The 12,307-nt window shown below is 39.1% G+C and overlaps 1 protein-coding gene across 5 annotated transcripts in view; it reads right to left on the minus strand.

Annotated features, from left to right (window-relative positions):
• wnk4a (WNK lysine deficient protein kinase 4a) overlaps positions 1–12,307 on the minus strand; it is a 55,364-nt gene that overhangs the window by 16,894 nt on the left and 26,163 nt on the right. For all 5 annotated transcript variants that reach the window (XM_014032463.1, XM_014032454.1, XM_014032445.1 and 2 more), the window contains exons 5-12: positions 11,435–11,592; positions 6,515–6,603; positions 6,198–6,417; positions 5,006–5,363; positions 3,319–3,470; positions 2,588–2,661; positions 733–868; positions 242–358 (exon numbers count right to left, since the gene is read on the minus strand). In XM_014032463.1, coding sequence (XP_013887917.1) covers positions 242–358; positions 733–868; positions 2,588–2,661; positions 3,319–3,470; positions 5,006–5,363; positions 6,198–6,417; positions 6,515–6,603; positions 11,435–11,592 — 1,304 coding nt within the window. The remainder of the gene's footprint in view (positions 1–241; positions 359–732; positions 869–2,587; positions 2,662–3,318; positions 3,471–5,005; positions 5,364–6,197; positions 6,418–6,514; positions 6,604–11,434; positions 11,593–12,307) is intronic.

A 12,307-nucleotide genomic window follows, 5' to 3' on the forward strand; every position in this document is an offset into this window, starting at 1 on the left:
CTACAAATGAATGATACAAATGTATGCTCTTTTTTTTTTTTTTTTTTAATCACTGGATTTTAGCTAAAACCAGTATTTTTTAAGTTTACATGTTGCAAACTTGAATTTTATGTCAAACCAGTAAACTTTTACAAGTTCTCTTTATCTCCGCAGAGCTTTGGTGAACACAACGCAACAGTTAAATATATCTGAAGTAAATGACAGGTTTTAGTTTAACGCAGTGGCACTAACGCGKGCTCACCATGACAGCAGCAATGTCTTCTGGGTTGTCTCCGTCCAGATCGAACTTGAAGGTCACCATCTTGTCGTTGTGCGTCTGCAGCTGACACTCGACCACTCGGTCRGCTTTGTCAGAGAGCTGCGGAAGCAAAAATCAATGATGACGCCTCGCATCAAGCAACACGAGAGGAGCGTGATATTTTAGCAAACAAACTCTCTGCACTTGTTCTGGATGGATGTGAGGCTTGACACAGTAAAACAACAGTCATTAAAATAAAACAGAGCGTCCTGATCTGAAGAATAAAGACGTGTGTTTGTCAGAGGGGAAAAAAAAAACACAAACACACCACTGATAACGTCACAGAGACAGGGTGGAGCGGGACCACAGAGTTGTAAAATAAATGCCTCCGGTAATTAATTAGCTAAATCCAGGCTGATTTATTTGTTGATCTGTGTGAACGCGGGTAAAAAAAAATGCCTGAAGCCGTAAACAATGGATGAGATTTATTGTACCCCTGTGATGCGAAGCCTGGAGCGCGCCCTCCTCCTGAACAGCTTGGCGGCGTTTCGCTTCGCGGCGGATTTCTCGCTCTTCTCCGACAGGCCCTCGTAACCGTCGCTCAGACCTGAGGTCACATCGGAGGCGTAGCTGGAAGAAAACAAAACAAARGTAAAAACGACAGACTGCATGTGAGAACCTTGTTGAAAAAACTATTTACATCAGCTCGTCATTCATAAAGTGGGAAATAAATTGTATTTATATTTAAACATTGAAAGGATGCATCATATGTGTACTGTTTATACATTGCGCATGTTTAACATTTCAAAAAACCTCAGCTTTTAAAGACAAAAAAACAAAAAAAAAACAAAGAAGTAGCTTTGGCTCATATAATTGTATCTCCTGGGTCTTTTAGATCACAGTAGTTACAGACGCCACCCGCCTCCCCAACGCAGGCTGCTAACATTTACAGCCTACTGCTTGGCAGTGTCCACCTGGCTGTCTCTGTTTAACACATTCACACATACACATACATTCTTGTACTTACATCATACTGAGGACTTTGTATTGACTTCCATTCATTTTTGCCACTGCATTTATATCTAACCCAGACATTTTCCCTAACCCTAACTATTACTGATCTATTTCTAACCCTAACCTGAACTAAAACCTCATTCACACCATYCCTCTAAACCTAACGAGGACAGCGCAGTAGAGCTGCAAAAAAACTAAAGACAGGGAAAATGTCCTCACTTTCCCAAAATGACCTCACTTTGTTGGTTAAAAACACATGATGGTCCTCACTCTGTAGCAGAAACAAGTTTACACACCCACTTCCCGACAGCTCAAAGCCTGTTTTCACCTTCAAACACATGGAAATTAAACAGAACTAGAGAAAACGCAAGCGTGGCTGTTGAGCTCTAACAGACTTCTCTGAGGAACCTAAAACTTAAAKCCCATCTTCATCTTCTGCCGGGGTCGCAGAGGAAACAGGTACCCAGACGTCCCTCTCCCCAGAGACACTTTCCAGCTCATCCTGGGGGGACCCCGAGGCGTTCCCAGGCCAGAGAGGATACATAATCAGAATGTGATTTAATGACCAAGTATTTTTACGTACAAGGAATTTGACATGGTGTTGTCGAGGTGCAGAACATWCAACAGAAACAAAAAAATCTAAAACAAAAGTACAAGGTTTAAAAATAAAAAATGTAAGATATGAAATATAAAGAAGTGGAACAACAAGAAAAAATAAGTTTGAGAATATAGAAGCTTAACAGAAACTAGCTAAATGATCCCTCCAGTGAGCCCTGGGTGACTGGAACACCTCTAAAGAGAGGCGGCCTCCTCATCAGATGAACACCTCAACTGAACCCTTTCAATGCAGAGGAGCAGKGGCTCTACTATGACGGAGCTCCTCATCCTATCTCAGGAACTTAAACTCCTCCACTTGAGGTAAAACTTGAACTTAAAGCAAAAAGAAGGAGGGCAGAATGGCAGCTAAAAGCTAAATGAAGACAACTAARGCGTGGCCGGGCTCAGCCGTAGGAACGGGATGAGGAGCTCCTTAATAGTTGTGGATTTTGAGAGTTTCATTAAAATCTTTCCAAACACACACACAGGTATCGTTTTCTTGTCCCTCCAACATGGAAAGCAGGATCCACGCAACATCTGAGTCACAGTTGAGTGGAAAGCTACAAGGGTCCGATCTGCCTCGCTGCAATAATAACAGCAGAGTTCGCTGGGTGCCCCAAGCTTGTTGTTTCAGCCCCACAGATGTGGAGGAGGAGGAACACAGGAAGACCTCCAGGTCCCTCACTTCACTAAAGAACAGAGGCTTCACTGAGAGTGTAAAATAAAGAGCAACTTTACCTGTCTACAGGTGAGCTGAAGTCGCTTGCAGGTCCTGAATGTCCGCGTTCTGTGTTACTGAGAACTGCGATGCTCTACAAAGACAAATGAGAGAAACGTGAAGGGAAACCTCACAAATTTATTTCAGTTTTTGCTACAAAAACAGTTATTTTCCAAATGATAATGAACTTATTACTTTGCAGATTAATAAATCAATTTTAAAGCATAAATTCATAATTAAAGGACAGAGTTTCTAACTGTTAAATGTTTTTAACTTTTAAATCCTTCTTTTTCACATTCAGATGGGGTCTATAAATTTGGATCTGCTCCTTATTGTAACTCCACAAGCCCCTCTTTTACCCCTTTTCTGAGGTGTGTCTCAGATCAACTCGTTTRGAGGCTGTCTCTTTAAATCCAAAGGAGATGCTTCACACCCCGCCCCCCTTCAGCTTCCAGAGCGGTCCACTCCAGCTTGAATTAGTTTAGACCTACATCCAKTGATTACTTTGAGAGTTTTATTAAAAGCCATCCAATGGTTCATGAGATATTTTGCTAACAAACACACAGAGGCAAAAACAGGATTGCCCTTTCGCCTTCAGAACTTTGCTTTACATAAAATCAAGAGACAAATCATTCCAACCAATGTTACTTTCTGATATGTTAGTATAAATGTTTGTCACATTGTGTGGAGCAGATGCTAACATTTAAAAAAACAGGCATTTTAAAGAGACAACCCTCCTCAAGAAGCTCACCGAAGGGAAGCGCACGGCTGGAAAGGGGAGGCCATTTACTACGGGGGAGCTGGTTTGCGTGTTTGAAGGGGATGCGGGGGAGTTAAAGCTGTTGGCCTCCAGTGGATCCTGAAGTCCGGAGGAACTCTGGTCGCCGTCCGTCTCACAGTCAGCTGTTTCAACAAAAGGCACACAAACTATTAACCAGCTGTGATCTGAACAAAAGAAAAGAGACATTTAAACTCACGGAGACAGATCAAACTGGAGTACGGATAAAATATCTTGGCTGTTGTTTCAGATAAGGACATTTAAAAATCACAGCCCTCGTACACACCATGAGGTAGAACCTACAGGGACTGAATAATTCAGTTATCCACAATATAACATTTACGTTTCTTTCTGATGTGCAGGAACAGTTCAGTGTTCAGTACAGTTGGTWCAGTGAAAACACATCAGGTCCAGTTTTATGCACACTAACGTTGTTAAATGTAAATAATGGTATCTTCTTACTGTGACACTTCCGCAAAAAAAGGTAAGTTTATCTACAAACCAGTCTGCTTTTGTATTTATACAAAACTTAGAAGTGCAAAAGGGCATTGTGAGTAATATGTTTTGGCTACTGTGAAGTTTTGAACGTTTCTTTCCAAACTGAAAGAGTTTGAGGGCGAGATATTTCAGTCTGGTCTGGTTTGAGACACATTAAAGTGCCTGACATCAAATTTTTGTAATAATTATGAATGCATTTTTGGAAAGATAACATAGATGACAGATAAATTACACGCCACTGAGATGAACAGTTGTTGAGATATTCGCATGTGAAGTAACAAGAAGTGATGTTAATAAACAAAGACCAGGGAGGTCTCTTTCTTAAAAAGAGTTCTCCTTTGATGTCACTTCCTGTTTCACCTTGGTTGAGCCAAATTCAAAATAAAACCAGCCATTTATGTGACAAAATGAGTAAAATAGTATGTATTGTTATATTATTATAATGTTTCTTGAATTTAAGATGTTTTCTTTGAGTTTTTGTATTTGAAGTATATGCATGTCATAGGTATGGAGGACCAAAACTGACATTACAATTTAAAGTAAAAGATATATAAATGTCCCAATAAATAAATAAATACATTTAAAATGCACCAATTAATTTTGAAAAGGAGAATTTTATCTCATGTTTTATAATTTAATTGACTTTCATGTGTATTTTTTCAGCTTAGTTCCAACAAATTATATATTTTAGCACATAATTAAATTTTACTTTTTTTTTTATAAATATATATGTTTAGTTTTTCTTTACTCATAAATGCCTTTCTGTCTCTTAATTTTCTTTGTAATTGTTTTTTTCCAACAAGTCTTTTTTATTTCCATGTGTTTTTTACTTTTTTTCTGTCTCCTGGTTTTATTTTACCTTACACATTTCAGCCTCGTCATGCAAATAAGGTAGGCTGCCCTTCTTGGGTCAGCGCCACTACTTTTGGTTAATAAACAGGAAGGAGGAGGATCCATGTGGAGACTAATTGTGCATGAAGAACAGAAAAATATAAAAACAACACACGGAAATAAAAAGACACAAATCATTTTCAAGAACTGATCACTAGTTGCTAAATTTTAATTGTATTAATTTTTTTATTGGGCCATTTATATATTTCTGCTTTTATTTTTAATTACGTCAGTGTTGGCCCTCCGTACATAGGCACTTTAAGGAGCTCACAGTTAGCTGAAGACAGGCTGTTGTAGCGGACGTGGAAGTGCTGATCCACCTCGGGCTCCTCCGGCTCTGCGGGGTAGCTGGAGCTGACGCCGGAGTCTGCAGAGCTGGTGATGGGGGACGTCATGGAGGCCAAGGGCGTCAGGGCCGGGGTGGGGGACCTGGCTGTGATGACATCGCTGACTTTGGGCGAAGGCGACTGAGGCTCCGGCTCTTCCTCGATCGCCTCTCGTGCCTGCTTCCTCTTCCGCTCCGCCTGCCGCTGCAGCTTCTCCCTCTGCCTCTTGATGGTCGTCACCCTGTCTCGTATGGCCTTGGCCACGATCTTAAAGTCCGCCTCGCACACGAAGCCAAGCACGACCTGGAAAAACCGGAGAAGCCGGGGTTTGTAAACAGGTTTTTGTGTTGATGCGGAACATTTATGCAGGCCTGCTGACCTGACTAGACAAGTAGTGGCATTTGCTTCATAACAACACATCTGAGCTGCATCCTTCAGGTCATTTCAGTGTCTCCAGTTGCCTCCTGGGACAACCGGCACTCTGCCCCTCAACACTTTGTCAGATTACATCCGATTGGCCGGACTAGATGTCCCTCACTGATACCAAATTTGATCTTGATGAAATCTCCGACAAAGACGTAAACAGTGGCGGTTTCATTAAAAGTGACCTCTACTGGGGAAACAAGGGGCAAGTTTGAGGACATAAAGACCCGTTTCTTAGAAAGCATGAGAGGTATGATATTAAAGACGTGGGCAGCTTCCTGAGATGTCCTCTCACATTTCCAGCCAGTGGTGATTAAATGTTGAGCCGTGACCTTGACACGTACTCTGCAACGTGCTTTCACATGCCATTAGAAATCAGAAACAGAAGCATAATCGCATAGAGATGTTTTATCAGTGAGGTTTGACGTTTTGAAGTTAAGAGTCATACATTCGGAGCAAAAAATAAAGATCTAATATTCTGAATTTACAAATATCTCCTGCTAAAGACCCAGAGAACAAAAACTGACTGAAAAAGGTTGAGTGGTTGCATTGCCATTTCTTTAAAGCGTCTGGTTTTATAAAGCTAAAAACCATCAGAGGTCAAGGAGAACCCGTAAAAATCCATCATCATTGATCAAGACTTTGGTATCTGCTCTGATCTCAATTCAGTTTTTCAGTTTCCTCAAACGTTGGCCACTTCATCGGTTCTCCTACCATCTCCTGAGCCACCTCCTCGGGCACGTCTTTGTAGAGCTCGAAGAGGAACTCTATGGCATTGTTGTCCTTGTACTTCCCGTGGAGCTTCTTGGTGTCGTCCATGCGCAGCCACAGCTTCAGGTCCGGCTTCACCATGTCGTCCTCCTCCGCCAGCTCCACGTGCACGCCGTTGTTCTCCTGGAAGAACGGGTGATCCAGGAGGTCCTGAATGGTATACCTGCAGCGAAGAGGAGAGAAAATCAATCACACACCTTAGTTTATTATCAGGATGACTTCAGGTTTGAGAAAGTTTTACTTTGGGTATTTTTTCATACCTTTCATCTTTGTTCATACGAATGCAGCCCTCGATGATCTCTTTGAGTTCTGGGACTTTTACTTTGTAGAAACTGTCGGGTTTAATGCCCTAAAAAGACAGAAAAAACAAAACAAGTTTCATTATATCTGTTTTTAAAAGGTTTAAGAAAAAAAGTAATTAAAAAAGCTTGAATTCTATCTTTTAGCTAATATTTTTTTTGCTCCTTTTATCTTTAGCCAACATTCTAACACTGCTACCTTTAGCTTGTAGTTATGTACATTCCTCTGTTTTTTTATAGTTGCCTTTTGATATACCAAGGTCTTAATGATTAATTCTGATTTTTGGAGAAAACAAACAAACAAACAAAAAAGATTTTTTGGCGTAAAAGTTTCATATTACATTTTAAATGTGCCCTCCATCAGACTCCAGTGTGACCTCTACACGACACTGATGTGACCCYCATGCACAGAAAAAGACGTGACGTCTCATTCAGCTGTCTGTTTACAGAGTTAGCTAAACATGCTACTTGTAGTATATCGATTCTGACGTTGCTGTTCATTCAGAGKTGATTAAATAATTGTCTGACATGTTTAGTTCAGTGTTTACATCTGAACCTGCTTCTGACCATATGCTCTGGTGAAGCGTTTTATTTTCGGAGTGAATTGCTTGAAGTAAAGTATTGACCTTTAGGATTGATACGGTTTGCGACCAAAGTTGGACGTTACCATCATATGTTTCTGAGGATTCCCAGTCATCCAGGACATAGAAAATGCAAAGGAAATAGACGAAGGAACTGGACTTCAGTTTTGTAGCTGTAGATGTGTGGAGCAGATTTAAACAGCGTGACTCGAGGTTAGCGTCTTTTTCGATCCTTCACCCCCACCTCATGTGCGTTCAGACTGCAGTCAACATCAGATATGTATCCGATTCAGTAACAAATACTGAAAAAACCTGAGTCGAATTTGAACAAAAWCAGATTTGTTGCGTTCAGACTGTCATAAAAAACATATATGGTTCGCATGGGCAAAAAAATGTATTTGGGTCTCATTTTCCTGCAGTGTGAACGTGGCCCTAGTTAGCCTTTAGCTATTTTTAAAATTGAGCCACTTTTAGGTTCTAGTTACATTCTATTTTAGCTTTCAGTTAGCCTTTGGTACATTTAGCTTGTAAAGAATCTCATTTTAGATGTTTTTTTTAATTTATTTTTAGCTAAGCTTTTGCTGTTTTTATCTTTTAGTTAATCTAACATTTTGCTAGCTTGTAGCTACCATACAGTGATTTGTATAGCATTTTGATATGCCTAACTATCCGTTAGCTACTTTTATAATTAAGACACTTTTAACTTTTAGTTAACTTACCATTCTACTTTAGCTTTTAGTTAGCCTTTGGTAAGTTTAGCTTATAGAAAACCTTATTTTGGTTAGCTTTTCTCTTTTTTTAGCTAAGCTTTTGTTGCCTTTAAATATCCTTTCACGCTTTAGCCTTTAATTAGTATTTTGCTACTTTTAGCTTTAGAAACCACTGCTTTTTTTACATTTTGTTAAGTTTTTTTCTATATGCGCTAGTATCTGATACTGTTTTAGCTTTTAGCTCGTGTTTTAATTCCTTGAATTATATTTACACAGTTTCAGCTTTATTGACCATTTTTATGTAATTTTCTCTATTTAAGATAATATTTTTTGCATAAAGTTGCCTGAATGCTATCAGGTGAATGAAGATAAAACAGAGTTTGAAACCCTGTAAAAACAATGATAAGACAGGAAAACGGTGAGGTCAAAAAGACGCACGACCCAAAGATACGAAAACATCCGGAAGATGTTGGGTGAAACACCCAAACATAACTCTTCGTTTTTTTTCATACCAGCAGAAGGTTGAGAGAGCTGCATTTTGTTATCACACCTAAACACTAACACTCTCACAGTATCTGCTGCTGTTTTATCACCTCAAATAGTTTATCAAGATATTCCTGGCTTCCTGTTTGAAGGAGACAAAAAAAAAAGAATCTTTGAGGGAACACAGAGGGAAAGACAATGACCTTTTTTGGGGGGGTGGGTGAACTTAAAATGTATTTTTGACTTGTACTAACTGTTACATAAGCCTTTCAACCTACGTCCAAGACAGCAAAAATAAATGCTGAGTCAGCACTCACATCTTTCTGTACAAATTGCTCCTGAATACTTTGTTTTCTTAGACATTATTTTTTCATTTCAATTGCGAATAGTGTGCTAGGACTATTATTTTTTATGTTTCAAAAGATGTAACTTCATTTAGGATAAATTCCCCATAGAAATACATATTTTTCATTAATTAAATTTAATTTAAGAAATTGTCCAAAGTCAGTCCCCCTTGAGGACTGACTGACTTTGGACACCACTAAGCTACAATTAAAGCCATTTTTTAGGAGATGAAATGCTTATTTAGGCTTCTGTTTTGCTACTTTTAGTTTAAGCATCTGTATTGATAACTGTAGTTTTTATCATTTTGCTACTTATTGTTTACAGTGATCAAATTTTATTAATTTAAGCTGCTATTTTGTTAACTGTAGCTTTAGCATTTTTGTTGATACTTGCATTTTTTTTTATCATTTTGCTACCTAAGCTTACAGCTATACTGCTTTGGTCATTTTAGCTACAGTTTAGCTCCTTTTAGCCACTATTTTACTATTTTTAGCTTTAGCGTCTGTTTTGTTGCTTTTAACTTCAATTTAATTTCAGCTTCTTCAGCAAAGACTTTCAGCCCTCAGCATTCACACTACKTTTTTGAAGAAGATTCTAATTTCTTTTGCGAAATTAGTGTCCATTAGCCATTATTTCTTAGAAGGGTGGAGACAAATAAAGATCACCCCAAAATACATGAATTAGTTTAATTAGTAAAAAGTGTTCTGCTGCACCTAAGCCTGTCACAATAACAAATTTTACTGGATGATAAATTGCCTCAGAAATTATTGTGATAAACGATAATACTGTTGAGACCAGTTTAAACTAATATAATGATATAACCCCCCGTTTATGGAAGTTTACAATAAAATTTACATAGTGTAAAAAAGAAAAAACAACTCTCAGTAATCCCAAGGTTTGGCACGGTGCCCTGAGGGCATCCTGAGGTGTTGCCAGCTGTATGAAGGCGTCAGAAAACTGAAGACGCTCCTCTGAATAAATGTCTGTTCACGGGCTCTCATACTACAGAGGTTAGAGACCATGRGCCTCGCAAAGGGAGACACGAAMAAAACAAACAAGCAGGCAARTGAAAATTATTGTTCTCATTTTAATTTATCTTCCTCATTTTATCATACGATTAATTGATTTATTGTTTACTGCGACAGGTCTAGTTGCACCGCATCTGGGCTTCTCTTTYAAGCCGTTTGCTCCAGCGTCGTATGAAGAACGACTGAAAATAAATCAGTTCTTAATRGATCCAGATCTAATTTGTGACTCTGCTCCTTTCCTGCAGCGATGAAGGTTTAGATCAGGTCCAGAGAAAAATGTTGGTGTCATATCAACTGTACAATTGTTTTCATCTGGACATCCTCAAGTAAAATGGACTATTTATTTAGATAAATACGACAGRATGGAATCCGTATCGTCCTGTTTCCAGTGGCTCAACTCGGCCCTTCTCGGGTCGACTTGGTGCAGCTTTAGAATCTTCCACTGGGTGATCCCAGCTGCTTCCAGCTCAGTTCTTAGAACCTCATCGGCTGATTGGTCAAACAGCGATATCAATCACGAGCATATCCTTTTAAAATCTCTTAACCACTTCTGCAAGACCCTTTACCACATCAAAACCCTTTGGAATAAACACGAACGTCAAACCGGACCTTATCATTCAAAATGGAGATGGACCTTTACTGTAAACAGGAGGCACATTCCCGTAAAGCCTCCTCAGAAGAGGGGAGGATGTAGAGGCAAATTAATGACCCAGAATAAGATTTTTATCAGCCYCATTTGAATGAAACGTCCAAGAATGTACACAAATTTTCACGTAGTACAAATAAAAACACGTCTTACTTCCAGTTAAAYAACCTTCTGCCAAGGTCAAGGCCCCCCTGATCTCTGATTTCAAACAGAGTGATTCAGAAAAACATTTTAAGTTTTTCCCTTTCGTGCTCCACCTCTTCTCCAAATTTAATTTTGCCTGGTTGGAAACAAACAAACAATCTGAGGCGAACACACACACCTGCGTCTCAGCTCTTTTGGCTGGAGGTTCTGAAAACTTTTTACGAACGAGTTCAATGAGGGAATCTTGTTTGTTGTTTCTGTCGAGCTTTATTTCTCACTAAAAGCCTCTTTGACATAAATTGCTTCAAACAGAAGTCAGCCACTTCAGRAGGAGGGTAAACAGTTTGCAGGTTAGGGGTTAATATTGTGAAAAATGTAAATAACATGAAAATGAACCACTGCGTTGTTTGTTTTTCATATAAACACAAATAACTAATGAAATACACTCGAGTTTTGCGATGAAGCCACTTATTGGCATTGTCACGTCTCAGTTTTCAGCTTCCATCAGACACTGTTTACTTTGTGTTTGAGACACAGGAAAGAAACAGCCCTCTCTGTAAAGTGAAAAAGTGAGACACTGTTTCCAAAACATATAATTCAGCCGTCGCCCGCTCRGACCCACGGCAGCCTCATTGCTTCACTAAGTACACAGGAAAGGCCTGAAAAACAGCCGCTCAAAACCTCCTACCTGTACGTTTTTTAAGAAATCTAATTTGTCCTGAATGAAGCTTCTCTTTCGTGCTGGGCTGAGTCAGATTATTTCAATGTTACGCGTTAAAACATGTTTTCTCCAAAGCTTTCGTACGACGGGTTTCTGGTCATGCTCTGACGCAGAGACAGTTCGGTTCGAAATGACACACAAAGAGCAGGTTAAACAGGATCTTTAGACGGTAAAGAGTAAATCAGGTGTCCGGTTGTGCCGGGGTTCTCCCCCTTCAACTCACGCTGGTGACTTTGCGGTAGATCTGGGCGGCGTTTTGGCACTCGTAGTACGGGTACTCYGAGGTGGCCATCTCCAGGATGCACATCCCCAAGGCGTAGACGTCCACGGCTTCGTCGTACTTCTCCTCGTACATCTCCGGCGCCATGAACTCTGGTGTTCCTGTCGACATTTAGCGGGCAAGAAGAGTCGAGTTAGTTATTATTATTATTATTATTATTATTATTACTATTATACAAAGACCCTTAAGAACACATAAGTGACTAAATTTTAACTTTAATTTAAAATGTTTAAATATTTATTTATATATATTTTTGATTTCTCTAGACCAGTGGTTCTCAATTATTTCCTGTTACAAGGGAACTTAAATTTGTTCACGCATCCCATTATTGAAATTAGGGATGCATTAAATTTTCAGCCGATATCCGATAATAATATTGTTTAACAACCGATATAACACAAACACACAAATGACATAAATACCAACTATCTCCCTTACCAAAGCAGAAATGGCAACGAGCGGGAAATCAGTATCGGTTGTTAATATCAGTCCAGTTTTACTTATTGGAGCGATACCGATACGCGAAAAAAATAACCAACATCGGCCGATACCGATGTTAATGTTAATATGTATTGTGCATCCTTAATTGAAATATTATTACGAACCTGATATTATTTAATTATTTATCTGTACTAACTACTGCATGACTTTCTGGCACCAGCATTCTGTTCATCACCTGAAGTATTGTTAACTTTTACATTTAAAATTAATGCTTTAACGCAGCAAATAAACTAATCTAAAATGTATCTTTACATTAAATAAATAAAAAAACAAGATTTTTTTACTACAACATACACTCACCGGCCACTTTATTAG

This window comes from Austrofundulus limnaeus, unplaced genomic scaffold (assembly GCF_001266775.1).
Source record: "Austrofundulus limnaeus strain Quisiro unplaced genomic scaffold, Austrofundulus_limnaeus-1.0 Scaffold7, whole genome shotgun sequence".
In the NCBI taxonomy this organism is placed as follows: domain Eukaryota; kingdom Metazoa; phylum Chordata; class Actinopteri; order Cyprinodontiformes; family Rivulidae; genus Austrofundulus; species Austrofundulus limnaeus.